The sequence below is a fragment of the Lycorma delicatula genome, chromosome 8 (assembly GCF_047948215.1).
Source record: "Lycorma delicatula isolate Av1 chromosome 8, ASM4794821v1, whole genome shotgun sequence".
NCBI lineage: Eukaryota > Metazoa > Arthropoda > Insecta > Hemiptera > Fulgoridae > Lycorma > Lycorma delicatula.
In genome coordinates this window covers 119,373,988-119,397,654 of record NC_134462.1, presented here as the reverse complement: position 1 = coordinate 119,397,654, position 23,667 = coordinate 119,373,988, and the positions used below count along the sequence as shown (strand labels likewise).

Genomic DNA, 23,667 nt, shown 5'->3' with positions numbered 1-23,667 from the left:
TATGTCACACTTATTATATATATTAAATTATGAAAATCTTTTGTACATATAGTATATAAATTATGTACACATGCCAATCTGCATGTATTTTACACAAATGAACAGATAAGAACAATGTACGGTAAGATAAGAACATATGTAGCAATGTCAGTTTTAATTTAATTGTATAGAATAATATACTCGTATATCAATGATACAATCAATCAGTTTTGATTTTTATTCTTTATAACGTTTTTCTAACTAAACAGATTAGTATACAAAAAAATATATATCTTCAAAACAAATTTCTTACAAGCATTTAAGAAGTATATAATAAATCAGTTAAAACCTAGTTATCTTTTTAATATTAACAAAGATTACAAGATCTAAAATAATAATGACTTAGGTAAAGTTTTAAATTAATTATTACAATTCTAATAATCATTAACATAATACGACTGAATTATAATGAATTTTCATAGTTTATTCTAAAAGAAAATCGAGAGATAAATCATGATGGTCTATGTAGGTTATGTGGTAATTAATCTGATTATTTTAGAGAATGCACAACCATATTGCTCTATACTGAGCTGTAATGAAATTATGACAATGACTTTGGCAGATGGTGAAATGATTAGTATGCTGGCTTTTAAATCGGCTGGTTGAGTTTCATTTCTGGTAATGGTCTGTTATTTTTTATTTCCACCAATCTTTTTATCCATCCGCATACCCAAGAACATAAAAGAAAAGAAAAAAAATGATATAAATTGAATCAGACAAGTTCTGATTTTTTAAGATTATTAACAATATAAGGTGAATAGAGAAACTGAAGAAGAGATAAAAGCTAACAAATGAAGTCAAAAATGGAGGATATTTGAAGATCAAAGATTCAGATGAAACGGTGGTGATATAAGTAATCTGCTTAATATATGGAATAAAACCAGCACATGATAATGAAATTGGAAAACATTGCAGAAAAAACTAAATATTAAGTTTGCAAGTAGTAAATCAGAATCATAACAAAGTTATGAATAAAAAATCAATTATTACATCTTTACAGTTCAACACAGGAGGCTGCAACAAAATGTTTACACAAATAATGTACGAATAAGAGTTTATTTGTTACCCAATTATTTTTCACGCGAGTATGATGCTGTATTCCCTCTCACATTGGCTTCAATGTGAATCATTGACCGACTAGCCGATTCAAGTTTTATAAAATAAACTGAATCAAGTTACAATAGTGTAGGTTTATTTTTCTACATAAGCAGAATGGTTTCAACAAAAACCATCTGATGAAGATGAATCCCTTTTATGAACTTGAGGAATCACTTGGATGAACCAGATCAATTAATAAAAATGAAAATTAATAAAAGGTCAATTAATGAAAATAAATGATTGTTCAAAGAAATTTAATGATCTACTTTAATGACTTGAATTTCCTAATAATGAATATACACATTTTTTTAATTACTGAATAATTTCCTACTTACTAGAGATCTAATCTCCTGCTTCCTCCTTCCTCGATAGAATTACACATATCCTTTACTACAAACTGATAAAATAATTTATCACAAATGGCCTTGAATAGCAGCTTATTTTTCTGTTGACAGCTTTTTGCAGACACTAATTTTTTTTGTTAATGTCAATACAAATGTGCTAAAGTTAAATCTTTATAAGTTCAATATAAAAAGAAGAAACCTATAATGCATTCTATTAGCTTATAGAATGTTATGTGCTGTATATTATTATTATAATAAGTGTTTAGAACACTAAAAAAAGGACTAGCAACATACAAACAATAAAAACTACATCCTAAATAAATAAAAAGATTATAATATAAAAATGATATGTATAAATATCATATTCAATTTTTGAACACATTAACAACAATAAAGATCCTTCAAAACCTAATTCAATCACCACATTCAGTAACCTGAATATACATAGATCTCATTTTCAACAAAAAGATTGACTTGAAGCAAAAATTATCCCAGATAAGGTAAGGTTTTTAGTCTTTCACCGTAAACAAACGTGTAAAATTTAGAAATTATTATATAAAAACAAAATTGACTTCTTAACAATGATTCCAGTGCATGCAATTAATAAACAAAATCTTATCCTTTTAAACGATTTGACTTAAAACAAATCTATGAAAATATTTATGCTTACCACAGTCAACAACAGCTTTAGGTAAAGCCAATATTCCACTACCGGCCATTTCACCAGCAACAAAAATTGCTGCATTAAAAACATTTAAACCTTTTCCATGTCTCTTATCGGAATTAAGACTTGACATCGATGAATCCATTTCCACAGTATCCTGTAAAAATAATAAAAATTGACACATATTCACATAAAATATTTATTTATTACCATCTTTACACGCACAATTCAAGTACTTTTTTGATCTACATTTTTTATCTAAAAGTAGGCGCATGATTTACATGAGGAAATGATTTCACATAGGCTCGTAATGATACTAGAATGTGATAATCTGTGAGTAATTGCTATTTAATTGACCGAATATTTTATTTTGAATATTTTTTAAAAAATATTGCTTAAAAATTCAGGTGCGTGAATTACGGTGCGGTGCGTAATTATTGGTGCGACCAATATGGTATATATTCATTCATTTAACAAAAACAGGTCCATTTTCAGTAACAAACATTTACAGATACAAACGCAAACTTACATTAATTTTTCTATGAAGAGAAATTGACTTTATGTACAAAAAATATAAACTTGACTTGAAATTTGAATTCAGAACCTTTTGGATTAAAGACACAGACAGTATTTTTTTTTAAATTTGATTTCTGCTGTTGCACAAAAAACATAGGTAACACATCACAAACATGTACAAAATTTAAATACAATACATAAAAATAAAACATAAACTAGAGAAATCAAAAAAAAATTTCAAAATACAATTATTAAACATAGATAAAAATTATAAAACACAGAGTGCTTTATCAGTAGTTTGCAAGATCAGTGATCACAGTACAGAACATCAAATCCTTTAAATCTTCTTACTAATAGTTCACATAAAATATATATCTAGGTATATATTAATATTAAGATTATTAGCAATTATGGTTGTTGATCTTGATTGACAATTACAATTGCTATTGCAGTCAAAAATTCATTTATTAAATAACTTTTCTCCTGAAAAAATCTCAACAGATGCTTTTTGAAAGTGATGGAATTAATTTTTTGATGCTTACGGAAAATTTATTATAATATTTTAAACCTGCATAACAAGGTTTTTCCAAAAACAGCAGTTCTGTCCAGTAGAAATGAAAATTCATCTCTACAATACGTAATTTAATTCTATGACTTTCAGATAAAAATATAGGTATAGATGCATTGGAGTTAAAGGGTGATATATAAACAAATACTCAAAAATGTTAATACGTTTAAATGTTTACAGCTGGGCTTGAATTAATGTCATGGATGGATGCAATTAATGATATGAACAATTTTTTTTTGAATTCTAGATACTTTCTGATCGTCAATAGATGAACCTCATAATAGTCCTACCACAGAAGGTGGGATAGTGTATTCTAAATAATACAAAGAATGCATAAATCTGGATATGAATTCTTTTACTGAGAAAGGTGGGTATACAACCTCATAATAGCACAAGAAAATACACTGTATTGAATAATACAATAAGAAGCTGAAAAATTGTTGCTTTATTTGAAGTATAGTGCTATTTCAATGCAGATGATGAATATTTGTAAACATATTTACATGTGGTACATGTAAGTTTTTTATGTATCCTAAAAGCAGTTCCACATGCACAGTTCATATAAAGACAAGACAAAATCAACTTGAAACACTTCAAAAGTTTAATCCCTATTAATAATTAATCACTGGATATGGCATACTTGTGTTAAATATACACTTAACAAAAAAAAAAAGCATTAATATTTCATACAGTCAGCGGTTTAGTTAACATTATATCACATGTTGGTATTCGTTACACATACCCTAACTGTGATACAAAATCCAACAGATATCTATAAATAAAAATCACCAAGAAGGAAAGCATCAAAGTTAAGAGAAATAATTAATCGGATGGATAAGGATTCCATCTATAGTGGGATTACAAAACACAGTAAACAAATCAGCCCTCAGGAGTACTTCAAAAGGAAGGAGGCATCCATTCTAGTCAAAATTCCCTGGAAGATCACAGTTTGCAGTGATTACAAGAGAACCATGGCTATGTAACAATCATTCAAACATACGGTACAATAAATTGCTTTTACTTCAGACAGTTAAAAGCCACCTGAGATAACAGGGTTTCTTAAGGAACACCTTCACTGATTTCCAGAATTTTGTATCACATCAAAGTATCAAATTAAACTTTGATTAATTATATTAATCAAATTAAACTACCAACCCTATGTCTTTTGATTAATGGTAGAGATGTAGGTACTGAAAAATGCAGTCGTTCATAAATAATTAATAATCTGAAATAAAAATCTTATTCAATAAAATGTTACATTATTTTGTAAAGAATAAAAATTATTTACTTTAGGCACAAAATTAGCTGACTAATCAGAGTACGGTGACAATCTTAATAATATTTTTTTTTTTTTTTTAGTTCATTAAGTTCATATTAAAACTTCTAGGTGAAAAAGATACTTGAAAAACTCATCTTCTAATCTACAACTCTTAATAAATTAAACCTCTTTGGTGGTTGTTAGCATCTTTAGAGTACCTATTAAAAGCATTATAGAATTCACATCCACCTTTTATTAATGACTGTACATACACGGGGTTGCACTACAACTAGAAAAAATATATAGGGATTCAGCAAAGCTTATGTTGAGAACAATAGAAATTTTAGTTAAACAATTATTGTACGATTACTTACTTACAGATAAAAGATTTGTTTTCTTAAGGACCTTAACATCTGAGAGTACCTAGCATCTTTAGAGTACCTATTAAAAGCATTATAGAATTCACATCCACCTTTTATTAATGACTGTACATACACGGGGTTGCACTACAACTAGAAAAAATATATAGGGATTCAGCAAAGCTTATGTTGAGAACAATAGAAATTTTAGTTAAACAATTATTGTACGATTACTTACTTACAGATAAAAGATTTGTTTTCTTAAGGACAGTCATGAATGACTAATTACAATGATAAGAATGTTTGTTTAATGCAACATAGCTAAACAAATCTGATGTGGACACAACATGACTTCCTTGTACACCTATTAAATTACATACACATTTTTAAAAGTACATAAAATTTTACTTCACTAATAACTTCTGATCTTTTTTTATTATTATTGAATTATTATTTATTGCAAAAATTTTTTTACAATCAGAAATTAATAATTATTAACTTTAATATATTATTAATAAATATAATTATTAATAAATCAATATATTTAAATTTAAAAAAAAAGGAAATGAAGTCGGATTTGAACTGATCTGCCTTCTCCTTGTAAGATGCAAATATTTCATTAATTAAAGTTTTATTTGGCTATAACTCTGGAACCAGTGAAAATAAGTACCACTTTGATATTTCACTGAAAAGCTCTCAACGAGGGTTTATTACTGCAGTTAAGAAAAAATTGAAATTCCATTTTTTTTTTATTTTTGGCTTTTTTGGACACTATTGGTACAGTCGATTGCAATCAAAAGGGGAGGTGGTACACAACGAACTGTTACAACAGTCCTAGATCCAAAATTTCAACATTCCACGGCTAATCGTTTTGAGTTATGCAATACGTATGTACGTACATATGTAAAGAAGTCACACCGAAACTAGTGAAAATGGATTCAGGGATGGTCTAAGTGGATATTTCCGTTGATACCTGAAAACCGAAATTTTTCGTGATCACACTAATTCTTTTACTTCGTACAAGGAAGAAAAAATCTAGCAAATAATGAAAACAAGACATTTAATTATTAAATTATAGAATGATTACATTACTAATGTAATAAAAAATAAATCAAATATATAAATCACACACACACACACACACACACACACACACACACACATATATATATATATATATATATATATATATATATATATATATATGTAAATCACAACAGATATTAAGCAAATGAAGATTTGATAATTTCTTGATAAATAAAATTAAACAAAAGAAAAAGAAAAATAGGGGAGGGAGTAAAAGAAATTATTTGTATCACGGCTTTGTTTTGTTTTTACTTCCTTGTATGAAGTAATGGAAGTATTGTGATCGCGAAAAATTGGTTTTCAGATTTCAATGAAAATATCCATTTTTGACTAGTTTCTGTGTGACATTTGTAAGTATCTCACATAACTCAAAAACGATTTGGCGTAGGATGTTGAAATTCTGAATTTAGAACTGTTGTAACATCTAGTTGTGCACCTCCCTTTTTCATTGCAATTGACTGAACCAAAAGTGTCCAAAAAATGCCCAAAATGCAAAAAAATTTGGATTTTGGACTTCTTCTTAACTGCAGTAATAAGCCTTCATTGAAAGCTTTTCAACGATATATCATAAGTGGGATTTTTTTCATCGGTTCCAAAGTTACAGAAAAAATGAAATTTTAATTAATGAAATATTTGGATCTTACAAGGGAAGGCACATCGGTTCGAATCAGACTTCATCTCCTTTTCTTTTTTTTAATTTAAATATATTGATTTATTAATAATTATGGTTAATCTCTGATAGTAAAAAAATTATGATAAATAATAATTCAGTAACAAAATAAAAGAAAAAAAAATGAAAAAATATCAGAAGTTATTGGTGAAATAAAATTTTATGAACTTTTCATTTAAAAAAAATGTGTATATGTAATTCAATAGGCGTACAAAGAAGTTATGGGGTGCTGATATATAATAATAATAATTTGTAAAAACAAAATAGGAGAAGTGAAATAAGTAAGTTATAATTTTTTAGCGCTTTTAAAAGGGTTTGATCACAGAAAAATAACAAAAATTAGGATGAATGAATGAAGTATTTTCCTGTTTTCCTAAAAATATTTATTAAATTCAATTTATTTTCAAGAGCATTAATTGAATGGAAGTAAAAAAGTGAAAATATGACAAAAATGTGCAAAACATTTGTTACATTCCATATCGCAAATGAGAACTGAGAATTTCTTTCAGTACAATGTCCAATAAAGGTCAAGAAAACTGCTATTATGACGTGCAAGATTATAAGTAAATAAAAAAGCACATTTTTATTATTAACTATTAAAAACACATTGCATAATTAATTACAGATAACATACATTGATATTTTTCAAAATTGCCTTAATTAAAAAAAGTTTTTACGACTATAACTTCTTCCTACCAAGTATAGATAATGTATTGTTTCATAAACAATGGGAAGGGGATATGATTGTTTATAGTGTATGTTTGTTACACTATCTACACCAGGATTCTTAGTTATGACATAATACATATCAATATGTAATGCGCATGTGGTATAAAAGGCACTAGTAGTGCTACATTCTTTAAAATTAAAACAAATGATGTTTATTACATACTAATTATCTGTGGTGCAGGGAATGAAGGAAATCTTGTAGCTGCGAATATCACTATTATTTCAGGAAGACATACAACTTCATTGATTCCACACACAAAGAAATCATTTATATACAAATAAATATATTTACTCGCACCAATAAATACATAATAAATGTATATTTATACCGATAAATATGCGGCAAATTCATTAATAAAGATCTTTAATGGCTGAATATCAAGGTTATATAATATATTAAAATGTAAGATTTTAAATTAAAAATTATATTGCTCGCTAGCATTTCGACTGCTGTATCAACACCAACCCTCACAGAACCTCCTAACTACATTCAGTATAAAACATATTCTGCTTTTATACAAGATACATTATTTTAAATATTACGATTCATTATCTATCTGATATTACAAGCAATATACAAAACTAGACAATGTAACATTTTGTCTTCTTCTATAGCAAATAAGAAATTAAAAACAGTAAATTAAAATATTTATGCGTGCTGAGTAACTGTACTTTTACATGTTATCAAAATAGGGCACCCAGCAGTTTTTCTCCCTACTGTAAGTATAAAATGTTCAATGTACACAATATAATGTACACGTATGTTGGAAGAATAATATGGTAAGAATAACCTTCATGACACAACTTTCGACATACGACATAATATTTAAAATACTTACAAAAAAACATACTCGTATAATACTTAAAAAAAGTAATAATAATCTATGACATGATGACAAACATTATTATTATTATTCTATTGGTACAGGTCTGCTCCCCTCCCACTAAAACTTCCTTGCTGAGGATACCAGAATCTATATGGTAAATCCAAGCGGTCCTTTGTGTTATCTGGTATCGGGGGACTGCCTGTGGAATGATAAGGACTCTATTTCTTGAACAATAACTGCAGAATAAGCTCAGTCACTCAAGTGTCTATCAGTTAAGTTGGACTGACTAATCCTATTCCTGAAAAACTTCACAATCGATAACAACATTTGATATTTTAAAATACACAAGTACATTTAATTATTTTAACTTAATACATATTTATAATTGCACTACCGTTTCCCACAGTTTTCCTTAATCTATTAATTTAATTTCAATTATTATTATTAAAATTGCTACTAGTACTGTTATTATCATTATTATTATTTGTACTATTATTTATTTCATTGTAGTCTATAAAGAAAATCTAATTTAAGTAGAATATTTCTGGTACAGATAAATGTGACAGTATTTTGCTATTTTTTTATCACAAAATAAGCCAAATTAACAATAACTACTAACAACTTTATTTAATGTTAACTTCTACGCTCAAAATTAAGGGAAAAATTGAGAAAAGTGTTATTTTCTAGGACGGAATTTTTTTAAAGTTTGTTTAATTTTTCATAAACATTTTGTAGCATAATGAAATGTAGAAAATATATAAATGTAATTTCACTTTACAACACCCACGATGAATAAGTCATAGACAAAAAAGCTAACCTTTGTTTTCAACAAATACAAGGTAAATTAAATAAAAAACGTTTTTCTTCAAAATTAATATATACTGAACATTAAGCCCTGATCGATCGAGACTTTCAAACCTTTAATTCAATAACGTTTTATTCTGAACGGTTGAAAAAATGTAATTTTGAATCTATTAAACAGCAAATAAAAAAAGGTTAACGATACAAAAACTAGAATTAATCGATTTCAGAATTAAAAACTGCAAGTTTTTAAGTTTACATATATTAATAAGTTTTGGAAGGAATGCTACACTGTACGTTTTATGATAATTATTTAATATGGAATTTATTATATTTTAATGAATAGCAAAAATCTGTTACAAATTTTAATAAATTTTATGCAAGAGGTGGTTAGTACTTCTAAGAACAACATTTGCTAACTATTTCACAGACGCAAAACACATATGCAACAAGAACCGACTTTGATTATTCAACAAATATACAAAAAAGAATGTTAAGAAATCTTAACATACTTGAACATTATGAAATAACTTAACACTAAAACATACACAATATATTTATAAAAAAAAAAAAAAAAAAAACTAGGGATGATCACTAATAAGTAATTTTTTTCAATGTTTTATTATATAATTTGATTTGGTGTGTCATTACTAAAAGTTTAAATTTCAAATTAATACTGTCATGGAAGAACGTACGAAATATATAAGTGATTTTTAACATTTCTGTTTACGTCAAAAGAGCTAAGAAGTAAATGCAGATATTGAAAAAATCTTCTCACTTCTTCACTACGGTGTAGTTATGAAACATGACAGACATAATTTTTTATAATTTTTATAAAAATAAGCCTTTTAACTGTACGCCTGCTGTACATTTAAAAGGATTTCCTAAAAAGATTATGAAATAAATTAAATTACACCAGGAAATAAAGGCTTACGAGTTCTTTTTATAGAAAAAAAAGTTAGAATATTTTTGGTATATAATATGACCTCCTCTATGAATCATGAGACCTTGCCGTTGGTGAGGGGGCTTGAGTGCTCAGGGATACAGAGTAGCTGGACCGAAGGTGCAACCATATCAGAGAGGTATCTGTTGAGAGCCAGACTAAGGAATGATTCCTGAAAGAGGGCAGCAGCTCTTTCAGTAGTTGTTAGGGGTGTGAGTCAGAATGACTTAAACGGCCATATCAACATCACTCAGTCCTCTGAGTACTGCGCAGCTGAAAGCAATGGAAAACTACAGCTGCTTTTTTTCAAAGAAAATGTGGCTCTCTGCATTTTCATATAGCAATGATGGAGGCGCCTTCCTTGGTAAAATATTCCGGAGGTAAACTAATACCCCGTTCGGATCTTCTCCGGATGGGGACTACTAAAGAAGGGGCTACCAGAAAATTAAAAAATAACATTCTACGAGTCGGAGCGTGGAATGTTAGAAGTTTAAAAAAGGTTGGTAGGCTAGAAAATTTAAAAAGGGAAATGGATAGGATAAATGTGGATGTAGTAGGAATTAGTGAGGTTCGGTGGGAAGAGGAAGGCGACTTTTGGTCAGGTGATTTTAGAATAATTAACTCAGCTTCAAATAATGGGCAGGCAGGAGTAGGTTTCATAATGAACAAGAAGATAGGGAAGAGAGTAAAGTATTTCAAAACGCATAGAGCTAGAATCATTGTAATAAGGATAAAATCAAAACCTAAACCGACAACGATTGTTAACGTCTATATGCCTACAAGCGCCCATGATGAAGATGAGGTAGAATGTGTATACGAAGAGATTGATGAAGCAATTAAACACGTAAAAGGAGATGAAAATTTAATAATAGTTGGATATTGGAATGTAAGCATTGGAAAAGGCAAGAAAGGAAATATAGTGGGTGAATACGGGCTGGGCAAAAGGAATGAAAGAGGGGACCGACTTATAGAGTTTTGCACGAAGTATAATTTAGTAATTGCCAACACCCAATTTAAAAATCATAATAGAAGAATATACACTTGGAAAAAGCCAGGGGATACTGCAAGGTATCAGATAGATTATATCATGGTTAAACAAAGATTTAGAAATCAACTCGTTGACTGCAAAACTTACCCTGGAGCGGACATTGATAGCGACCATAATTTGGTGATAATGAAATGTAGATTGGGGTTTAAAAATCTGAAGAAAAGGTGTCAGATGAATTGGTGGAATTTAGAGAAGCTTGAAGAAGAGGAGGAAAGAAGATTTTTGAGCAGGATATTGCAAGAGGTCTGACTAACAAAGGTAACATAGACAATATAGAAGAAGAATGGGAGAATATTAAACAGGAGATTCTTATTCGCAGAAGCAAACTTAGGTAGAACAAAGAGAACTTATAGAAAAAGGATATATTGCAGCTGATGGATGAACGTAGAAGAATGCTAGTGATGAAAAAAGTAAAAGGAACTATCGGCAATTAAGAAATGCTATAAACAGGAAGTGCAAACTGGCGAAAGAAGAGTGGATTAAAGAAAAGTGTTCAGAAGTGGAGAGAGAAATGAACATTGGTAAAATAGACGGAGCATACAGGAAAGTTAAGGAAACTTTTGGGGTACAAAAATTAAAATCTAATAATGTGTTAAACAAAGATGGTACATCAATATATAATACGAAAGGTAAAGTCGATAGATGGGTGGAATATATTGAAGAGTTATACGGAGGAAATGAATTAGAAAATGGTGTTATAGAGGAAGAAGAGGAAGTTGAGGAGGATGAAATGGGAGAAACAATACTGAGATCTGAATTTAAGAGAGCATTAAAAGATTTAAATGGCAGAAAGGCTCCTGGAATAGACGGAATACCTGTAAAATTACTGCGCAGTGCAGGTGAGGAAGCGATTGATAGATTATACAAACTGGTGTGTAATATTTATGAAAAAGGGGAATTTCCGTCAGACTTCAAAAAAAGTGTTATAGTCATGATACCAAAGAAAGCAGGGACAGCTAAATGTGAAGAATACAGAACAATTAGTTTAACTAGTCATGCATCAAAAATCTTAACTAGAATTCTATACAGAACAATTGTGAGGAGAGTGGAAGAAGTGTTAGGAGAAGACCAATTTGGTTTCAGGAAAAGTATAGGAACAAGGGAAGCAATTTTAGTTCTCAGATTAATAGTAGAAGGAAGATTAAAGAAAATAAACCAACATACTAGGCGTTTATAGACCTAGAAAAGGCATTCGATAACGTAGACTGGAATAAAATGTTCAGCATTTTAAAAAAATTAGGGTTCAAATACAGAGATAGAAGAACAATTGCTAACATGTACAGGAACCAAACAGCAACAGTAATAATTGAAGAACATAAGAAAGAAGCCGTAAGAAGAAAGGGAGTCCGACAAGGATGTTCCCTATCTCCGTTACTTTTTAATCTTTACATGGAACTAGCAGTTAATGATGTTAAAGAACAATTTAGATTCGGAGTAACAGTACAAGGTGAAAAGATAAAGATGCTACGATTTTCTGATGATATAGTAATTCTAGCCGAGAGTAAAAAGGATTTAGAAGAAACAATGAACGGCATAGATGAAGTCCTACGCAAGAACTATCGCATGAAAATAAACAAGAACAAAACAAAAGTAATGAAATGTAGAAGAAATAACAAAGATGGACCACTGAATGTGAAAATAGGAGGAGAAAAGATTATGGAGGTAGAAGAATTTTGTTATTTGGGAAATAGAATTACTAAAGATGGACGAAGCAGGAGCGATATAAAATGCCGAATAGCACAGGCGAAACGAGCCTTCAGTAAGAAATATAATTTGTTTACATCAAAAATTAATTTAAATGTCAGGAAAAGATTTTTGAAAGTATATGTTTGGAGTGTCGCTTTATATGGAAGTGAAACTTGGACGATCGGAGTATCTGAGAAGAAAAGATTAGAAGCTTTTGAAATGCGGTGCTATAGGAGAATGTTAAAAATCAGATGGGTGGATAAAGTGACAAATGAAGAGGAAAGAATGAAGAGGAAAATTTGCGGCAAATAGATGAAGAAAGAAGCATTTGGAAAAATATAGTTAAAAGAAGAGACAGACTTATAGGCCACATACTAAGGCATCCTGGAATAGTCGCTTTAATATTGGAAGGACAGGTAGAAGGAAACAATTGTGTAGGCAGGCCATGTTTGGAATATGTAAAACAAATTGTTAGGGATGTAGGATGTAGAGGGTATACTGAAATGAAACGACTAGCACTAGATAGGGAATCTTGGAGAGCTGCATCAAACCAGTCAAATGACTGAAGACAAAAAAAAAATAATATGAGAAATGGATGTCATAAACTACTAAAACTGTAAAATTCATTGGGCAGAGGTCTTAAAAGAAAACTATACTTTAAACTGATGTATTTAATGTTTCTTTTTGCTTGTTTCATAGATCCGATGCCGAGATTGTTAGTAAAGGCATTTCAAAAGTAAAAAACAACATGATTACCGGCAATTTCCATAAACATCATACAAAGAAAATTTATGCAGTAAAATGATAAAAGTACTTGTTGATAAAATGATATGCAGTATTTGCTAACTATATAATAATAAATTACATCACGCATAAAATTTAAATTTACGCTAACACATAAAATTTAAATAGCGACAAAACACTTTAGTCAATCTTAAAGATATCTCCGAAGAAAAAATATTCTTAAATTTTACGTAGGCAGAATCTATCTATCGTAAGTAAATATTATCAAATACCCAGAAGTAGTCAAGAGTTGTATGATAATCAGAAAACCCATCCAAAAATTTCAGAGACGTAATCAAATATATAAACACAATATACTCCTCTGGGAGTTTTCGGATAAAAAGTTCGGATAAATATATATATATATTATTTCTATATAATGTTGAACGGTATCGAAAAAAGCTTCACTTAATTCACACAAAAAAACAGCTGTAATAAAAATATTATTACAACCTCATGATTACACCCTTTAAAAATGTATTTCACGCGATATAATTAAAAGTAATTTTTTTAAATTTAGTTAAAAATAATGGAAAACGTAATACAAGACCCGAATAGCAGGTAATTAAATACTATCGTTTTTACAGAAAAGAATTAGATAGAGAATAGACGGACTACACAAAATAAAACGATGTACATACGTAATAAAATGAGACAATCGGAGGAAACACTACAGCGACGGAAAGACACCAAACACTGAGCTAATAATTTATCTTTCGACAAACATTATGAATAAATTTAACTTGAAACAATGTTTGACTAATAAAATCCACAAAAAACAACTGAAAAATAGAGATACAAGGCGTATATATAAAAGAATAAATAAGAAACCAGATTAAAAAAACAAACAAAAATTTAATACTAACATACAGTAGATAATACAGTAACGCATTCGAGAAAAAATATTACTCAAACAAAGATAGCGCGTATGGTACGCGCGTATTCGTACTATCAAAATTCAAGCGATACAAAAAATAATTCTGAGAATAATAAAAGTATACACGATAAATATTCAAAAAAGTAAACATTTATCATTATTTCAGTGACAAGGACCGGGTCGACATCAGCTGAATGTAATCAAACTCGGTAAGAGAAATTTTATTTTACATAATACTGACAATAATAACACCGTAAATTTCACCTAGCAAATGGTAACGGTAGACATAACCCATCAACCGGTCAGCCATTGAAGTAATGATTAGGACGCTTGGCTAGTCTGAGGTTCAATTCTCGGCAAGGATTTGGCATCTATATATATATATATATATATATATATATATACCTATCGTTCAATCCAACTCCTCTTCCTAATAAAAATATGGATAAGACGTATACAACCAGTATTTTTATATTTACAACAGTCTTTTCTTGTGATTGTGATACATTTAAAGAACATAAATAAAAATGATCTTAATCGTAGTTATTTTCTCTGAGTTTTCTATAACGATATTAATCGTACAATAAACTTCCTTAAGTAAAGGTCTCGCATTTTAGATCTGAATATAAACTTAATTTCTGAGCGGTTACCGAACAACAGTATGTTTGGCACAGTAAAGATAGGCATGGGAAACCACTATACATTTTATCTGTTTAGTTCAGAATGAGATTTGCGTTATTAGAAAAGCGATTAAATAACTCGTCGTATAACTTTTCATTACAGTAAATTTTTTTAGGTCCAAAGTTTTACGATTAACTTCCTAATAATAATTTGGATTCGTAAGCGTAAAACCACTTAAAAATAGCAAAATGAATTTTTCAATGTCATCCGACGGCTTAGGAAAGACATGTATCGTTGCAAGTTGATAGCGGTGCAACGGTGCACCAAAATTTGCGGCTGAATTATTGCGTATAATATTATGCCCTTTATTCGATTTTTTTCCCAGAGAAAAGCGGAAAGTAATTTAATGCAATTTTTGTAGTCGGATGCCCTTTCTAAAATGCTAAAATGCTAACCCGTAGAATGAAATGAAATGTACCATCAGGATACCAGACCTGGAAACTTTGTTTTATTCTTTATGAAATAATTTACGCTTATGTAGTCGGGTGTACAGGTGGACGGGTGTGAGTTCTTATGCGAGGGATGTGTTGCGAAAAGATGTCTATATACTCTAAAAATTGCTTATATTTAAATTCAAGAGGGTTGTTAATTACTAACCGCTTTATGATTAGTAATTATTTACTCGTCCGATTAAGTTTATCTTCAAGTACGATTCATACTGACGAAAACTATAATTATAGATTATTTTTATTCGTCGTTAATATTGGAAGTAAGAATTTAAAAAAAAAATTATAATTTTAATTTTAAACGTATTTTGTCGAATGAAATAAACATTTTTGTATTATTATAATTTTGGGAACCGCTGTGACATTTTTATGAGCTTCAGGTATTTTTCGCGTCAATTTGCCTACAATAATTCTTTTTATAACCTCGTATACAATGTAATGTAAAAATATTTTCAACGCGTAGAAAAATTGCATCTAATTACATCGCGCTAAAAAAGGTAATAAAAAGGATCGCAAAAAAAGGAACGATACAAGCAGAAAAACAAACAACAACGAAAAGAATTACGTTCCAGATGCGAAGAAATTCTGTAAGTTACACTAAGAAAATAAAGGGTGAAGACTAGCCGAGAAACGAACGGGAAAAGAATATTTATAAAACTCTAAAGAGAATAAAAAAGAGATTCTCTATCGCTAACAAATTACAAAACAGAACGATAAAAGATCAGATTAAGCGATAAACTTTTTTTGTTTTTTCTGTTTAGCCTCCGGGAATCACCGTCAGGTATTCATCCTTCAGAGGATGAATGACGATGATATGCATGAGCGTAAGTGAAGTGTAGTCGTGTACAATCTCAGGTCGACCGTTTCTGAGATGCGTGGGTAATTGAAATCCAACCGCCAAAGAACACCGGTATCCACGATCTAGTATTCAAACCCGTACAAAAGTAACTGCCTTTACTAGGATTTGAATCTAGAACTCTCGACTACCCATCAGCGATTTGCGAAGAAGCGTTCACCGCTAGACCAATCCGGGGGGTCAAGCGATATAGTCTTTACTGCACGAGGAATATGAAGAATACAAAAGAGAGAAAGAATCAAAGAAAACCAAGCTGTAATGGAAGTCTGAAGAATTTAAGTAATAAAATAAAAACGAAGAAAGCCAAACAAATTTTAACAATGACGCATAATTCGATAACATAAGTTAAATAGGTCAAGCAATGTACTTCAACCTTCCTAAAAAAATCACAGCAGACAATAAACCAGCGATAATAATTATAAATAAAATTAATAAAAAAACAGCAATAATAATAATAATAATAATAAATTACTATTAATTTTACAACCCAAAAAAGTTGGCATTGACAATTTTCAATAATGGGTTCAATGTAACGCAGTATCAGTTGCTCTACGATACGAAAAATACACACAAACAAACAGGATTAAATTGTAACCTTGCGCAAAAAAAAATTGTATTTAATAATTACAATGTTGTGCAAGTTCAATTATTAGTAATAGCGATAAATAACACATATCAATATTTTATAATGAATATTTTAATTATTAAACTAACGAGCGAGTACACTCGTACACTACAACTGAAAAATACATTTTCTTTTTATTGTTTATGTAAATACCCAGAGTACAATAACATCCCGCGAAATAAACCGATCAAGACAATTATGTAAATACGATGTATGACGTAAAAAGATTTTTAACATGATTTTTTCTTTTTTTTTATTAATGACCAAGAGCTAAGGTCGGTAACAGTGTGCGGTTATGCTGCCGCAAAGGAACTGTACTCTGTGTTATTTATAAATTTATATACATTCAACACCGTTCATAAATTTTTATTATTCGTTAAAACCGTGTAATTAAAAGTTTCTTTAATCGCTGGCATTTTATTCTTAATTAAATTTTATTTAAGACAATTTAAGACATTTATTTTTAAATCAGTCGGCCTCATATTCACCAATAATTTGATTCATTTATCTTGTCTACTCGATGAAACTAATCTATAAAAACAAAGGCGATCGGTAAAATAATAAGATCGATACGACCTTATTCCTCGTAAAAGTAAAATTTCACTAATATTTTGTATTAAATTTCTATGATAATAAACTAATAATAAATTCAATTCAGATTTCGTCGCCCGATTGCGAGAAATCCGTAGCGCCGTCAGTGTTAAGAGATACAACGGTAGATTCGATTTTGTTTTCTATTATCAGAATCCCAATAATTTGGTTCAGCAGAATGTTACACGATTTATAGTTTTTCCATTCCGGCTGACTCGTTTTATCGATGGCTTTAAAGAATAAATTTTTAACATCGGATATTTTAAAAGCGGTATTTTCTGACGCTACGTCACTTTTGATATGTCCCTAAAGTAACTCGATCGGATATGTCACAACGATAGGAAGGTGAGCGAAGCACGGCTTTGCCACTGGATGTTATCTCATAGATTTTATACGCATTAAAATTACTTTTAATACGCGTCACCCTTTGCAATAATCGGACCTCAAGTTCATCTACAAAAATCGCTACTTTTGAATTAAGCCGCATTTTGATACCGTTTTTTTTCCAAGACGCGGCTACAATTCTTTCCTTTTTATACGAACGACAAGGAGCGTTGTCTTAGACGATAATCGAATTATCTTCCAGATGAAGTAACGCATCGCTAAACCGTTTCTCAATAAATAAAATTCGTGTACTTTTTTACGAATAGCAAACTTTTTTTACCGAAATCGTCAACCTTTTCTTCAATTGACCTGCGGGGTTTTTTCTTAGGAGACCGTAATTCATTAGCAAAATCGTACTAGCGAATCACTTTTTACACTGAAGCAGCACAACTACCGCTTACGTTAGCGGTTTTGTTAACGTCATCCGAAATCAACGCCGTCGGATTAATATGCAATTCCCTTTTGTAAGCGTTGAAAATGATGTGTTTCTGCGGGTTTTTTCGCGGCCTTTTTTCGGAGAGGGGATATCAATAATCGTGCACTATTATCAGCCGAATCGGTATCAGACACGGTGTCAGAATAACGGTATAACTCGAGTCAGACGCAAATCTAGGAATACACTATACTCGTGTTCCAGTAAACTTAGAAAAATCGCATTACCGTATTAACTATAAATAACATTACAGTAAATAAATAAATAACAGAAACACTAAAATTGAACACGAGAACAAAAGAGTGATCGTATAAAAAGATCAAAGAGTTTTGATAGAAACGAAAATGTCTTTCATAAATTTATATTATAAATTAATAAACGTTTGATTACACGAGTTCTTTACGACTAATTAATAATACGGCGACTGATATGAGTAATGATTATTGTGTCATATATAGATACGGCCGCGTTGTGAATCGGCACCCAAATAATGGACGTGACCCGGCAAAAACATAACGAAATCAATAACACAAACTCAGCGTTTGTTTATTCTCACTCTGCAAGCTATCCGAATACAGTATAGTTAAAAATCTTAGGAGAATGTAAGACGTAAAGGAAGACCAGCAATGGAATAGTTGACGCATATGTCAAATAGATCTTATTAGGACACTAATTTAATTATTATTTCGAGTAACTTCAGGTATTATACACATTTATAGTCTCTAACCGTAAGAAATGAATATTTTAGTTGGCGAAAAATATCAAGCTTTGTATAAATGCCAAGGATTCGTTATAGAAATTCACATAGAGATGACATAAAAAAGACGGCTTTTTGAAAAGAGAACATATTTAAAATAACAAAAAGAAATAAAATTAAATATAATAAAATCGACAGCAAAAACTGATAAAACAACATGGCCGTGATTTACTCCAATTCAAAATACACAAAAAAAACTAAAACAATAATAAAAGTTACCCCAGCGAATCTAAGAGCTTGTGAAGTCACGTGCTGACATCTCATTATACTATTCTTTTCCAAAACATTATTTTGCGCGTAAATATTATTTTTATTTCATTTTTCGACTTAAAAACAATACACTTATGTTATTGTGTGTTCAGTTCTTTCCACTTGAGTTGATTACATGTATAAAAGTGCTTAATGACTCAATATTGTAAACAATAACAATTCCTTAACCGATGAATGCTGTGTTGGGTATTATGTACACACGCTTATAAAAATTTACGCATGCACTTAGAAATTATGTCTTTCGTCACGATTATATTTAGATCTGTCATTCTTAGTACACAATGTGTATAAAGAAATAAACTTTAATCCAGTTTATAGTTCAGTGAAGGTACTCGGATAGCGTTTTTGAGAGGGCATATTATTTTATAATTACTCATTGTTTTTCTCAAATTTTTTGTAATATATTATTTTTGTTCGCGTGTTAGTTAATTTAAATCCGTAGTTAAGAAAAAGAAAAACTTAGGAGTCAAGCACGTGACCCACCGGGTTGGTCTAGTGGTGAACGCGTCTTCCCAAATCAGCTGATTTGGAAGCCGAGAGTTCCAGCGTTCAAGTCCTAGTAAAGCCAGTTATTTTTAGATGGATTTGAATGCTAGATCGTGGATACCGGTGTTCTTTGGTGGTTGGGTTTCAATTAACCACACATCTCAGGAACGGTCGAACTGAGAATGTACAAGACTACACTTCATTTACACTCATACATATCATCCTCATTCATCCTCTGAAGTATTATCTAAACGGTAGTTACCGGAGGCTAAACAGGAAAAAGAAAGTAGTCGAGCACGTAAAATTATCAATAATGATTATGATTTTATGAAAAAAGAAGCTCTAACAGTAGGTAAATTAACTGACGACGAACATATAATTGGCATTGAAAAATGCGAAGAAAGAACTGCTGCTGCTTGTGGGATATCAAGAACACAGGTTCAAAAACTCAGAAGAGAAAATAAAGACGTGATTCTTCAATCAACATCCCAATCGTGTTCTTTCACCACGCCGAAAAAGTATAAACGACGTTCGAAACCTGTCAGTGAACTGGACAGTTTTGATTTAGGTGTAGTTAAAAAAACAGCAAATGAATTTCTTTCAAAGAAGAATGAATCGCTTACTTTAAAAAAATAAGGCAAGAACTTCAGTCATCTATTGATTTTAAAGGCAGTGAATCAACTTTAGCTGTTATCTTGAAAGAGTGAGGTTTTAAATGAAGTAAAACTGAAAACAGAAACGTTTAATTGAGAAATCCGACATTAGGTGGAAGAAAATTGAACGTTTGCAGACAATGACTAAATACAGACTAAGCAATGCTACAATTGTTTATTTGAATGAAGCGTACGTTTTAAGTTCGCATTGTTCGACAAAGTCGTGGTCTAATAGTATTGTTGAGGGACTTCATGTGCTGATTAATAAAGGCGATCGTTTAATAGTAATTCATGCTGGAACAGAAATCGATTTTATTCCGAACGCATTACTAACTTGGAAAGTTAGTTCTAAATGTGGCGACTACCACGACAACATGAATACAGACAATTTCATGAAACGGGCGCGTGAAAAATTTATTCCAAATTTTCCATCAACGTCAGTAGTAGTTGCTGATAACGCCTCTTATCATAATGCAAGTATTAATAAAGCGCCAAATTCTAACTCCAGAAGAAAAGGTATGACAGATTGGCTAGAGAAAACCCGTATTCCGTACAGCTAAAAAATGCTGAAACAACAGACATATGAATTAGTAAAGTTACATAAAACTAAAGTACAAAAATATCATTTAGATGAACTTTTGAAATAACACGGGCATCGTGTTGTTAGACTCCCGCCATCCTGATTTGAATCCGATCGAGACGGTATGGTCAGCCGTAAGAAGACATATGACGAATCATAACAAATTTTCTTTCACAAATGTTGAAAAATTAACTACGGAGAAAATTAATTCCACGAATGAAGATGACTGGAAATCCTGTTGTGAAAATGTAAAAAAATATTGATAAAAGAGTATGAAAAACTGGAACTACTGATAGATGAAATGACAGAACGTTATAACTCTGACAGCGAAAGGGAAAATGAAAGTGACAGTGGTAGTGATTCGTTTAGTGAGGATGGTGAACTTGCTAGAAGTTTGAATTAGATGCACGAAGAAAATTCAAGTAAGCTTTTGTTTATCATTAAAAATTAATAATTTAGTACAAATAAAGTTATAAAAGAATTAATTACGTATTTTTTATAATTAGTAAATGTAAATATAATAGTTATTATCGCGTACAATAAGATAATAAGTAATATTTCGATTTGATACGCGGAGTAGATGTTTTCAGGCCGAGTAATAATACGCAAGCTGCTCGTGACGTCAAAAACTAGTACATTGGCTGGGCCTAGTATACGTAACACTCATATAAAATAAACACTCAAAACAACATAAATTTAACGGAACTGATACTATGCGGTTACGGAAACAAAAAATCAAAACAGTCGCACACAAGGCTACAAAAATACCTAGTAAATATTAATTAAAATTGTACTTTAAATAGTTACAACTTCAAACAAAAATATATTGAATACACAACCGCATCTCACAGTTACATCAAGTAAATGTTTGGCAACAACTTCACAGAAATAAATCACTAACAGGGAAAATAAGTAAATTCACGATCAATTGATACGTATATCATGAATATTACAATTCAAAAATTATTAAAAATTAACACGACTTGCTTTTAAATTACGAGGATACTGTTTTTCCAGAGATTCTTGGAACCTAATTATTTACTTCTCTGCAGTGAAATTATCGGCATCAGTCTTAACTGTACCCGTTAACATTTTATACTAAAAAGATTAGGAAATCCCTTAAATATGTGAATAATAACTAGTACGACCGATCTACGTTGAATTTGTTTAATACGTCTTTGAAAATTTCGTACAATGTATAAAATTTACAAACATACCGGTTTTGATAAAAATATATGTAATCGGATCAAATATTTTGTTTGACTGCATACTAAAGCGTTTTCCTACATTTTTTTTTTTTAGAAGGCACAATTAACAACAGTACCTCCAATGAAAAAGAAGTTACATAATTAGCTCCAAACATCCTCAGGAAGAACAATTTCTTGCAATTTAATAGCGGTTTGTTTGTAAATTTTGACCGCATTGTAAATATGTCTTCCAAACTAAAATAAATAATGTACATATATATATAAATTATTCAATTACTTATCTTCAATAAAAGGCCCAATAAACAATAATAAAAGAATAATATATTCTACAAAACTAAGAAAAATCACGTTTTTTTACAAAAAATAAAGTCTTATTTAAAAAAATGAATATATTTAACAGAGTAACATTAAATACTGAGGCGTAGAAAAAAAACAAGACAATGTAACCGATAAATAATGGTGATTACTACCAAAACATACGTAATAAAATATTCAGTAGTATACTAAGTATTGTTATAGAGGAAGTATACCGGCAAAAACTTCACTGAAATCGCTATGAAAAAAGTTTATCACAAAGGAAGGATAGGAGTGGCTGAAAATATTACGATTAGAGTAAAAACAATTTTTTTAAAGGAGGATTGATTTGTCATTAATGGTTTTATATACAACCTTCAGTGTTGCCGATGTATCTTCTGAACCTTAAGATAGCTATCGATTGTTTCTCATGCGATAAGACATCGATAAGTTTTCCTATCAAGATGATTACAAACATACTTCGAACTATATTTAAAATTTAAAAATAAGATTAAAACGTGACGCGTTTAAAATAAAGTACTATTTATGATGCATTATTTTGCATATTTTTAATAAAAAATGTAATAAAATCAATCTTTTATTACAAATTAATTTAAAATAAAAAACTTGTAGTATAAAGAGAGTAGTAAATAAATTAATTATTAATATTATTCAAAGTAACACTCGATTGAACAAGTGAATGTGTATTATAAGAGAAACATCAAGGTCAACGTAAACCTATTACAAAGTAACTAAGCAGAGAAACTGAGGTCATAATCAGTAACTCAATCAAATTAAAAAAAAAAACAAAATGAAATCAGCAATGACACATCGACTTTTTAACTGTAAAATTTGTGATTATGTTTAATATTCTCTAAAAAATAGTTTATCGTTATATTTTCCTTCTTTAATCATAAATTATTACATAACTTTTTACGTACATATTTTTTTATATATTACGTACAAATATAATTAAATCAAATAAAAGATAACCGATTAAGATTTCAAATATATTATAGATTATAAAAAAATAAATAAACAAACAAATAAATATCAATGTGCGAATGCATTTGCATAAGTGCTTAGTGATGGTTTTTTTCCTTTATA

The 23,667-nt window shown here is 30.0% G+C and overlaps 1 protein-coding gene across 2 annotated transcripts in view; it reads right to left on the bottom strand.

Moving 5' to 3' along the window:
- Nucleotides 1-23,667, bottom strand: part of LOC142329123 (uncharacterized) — a 68,924-nt gene that overhangs the window by 27,956 nt on the left and 17,301 nt on the right. Inside the window, exons 1-2 of one of the 2 annotated variants that reach the window (XM_075373461.1) lie at nt 14,061-14,162; nt 2,152-2,302 (exon numbers count right to left, since the gene is read on the bottom strand). In XM_075373461.1, the coding sequence (XP_075229576.1) occupies nt 2,152-2,290 (139 nt within the window). In that variant the 5' untranslated portion in view covers nt 2,291-2,302; nt 14,061-14,162. Of the gene's footprint in view, nt 1-2,151; nt 2,303-14,060; nt 14,163-23,667 lie in introns of those variants that run through there. The other variant, XM_075373459.1, reaches the window with a different exon arrangement.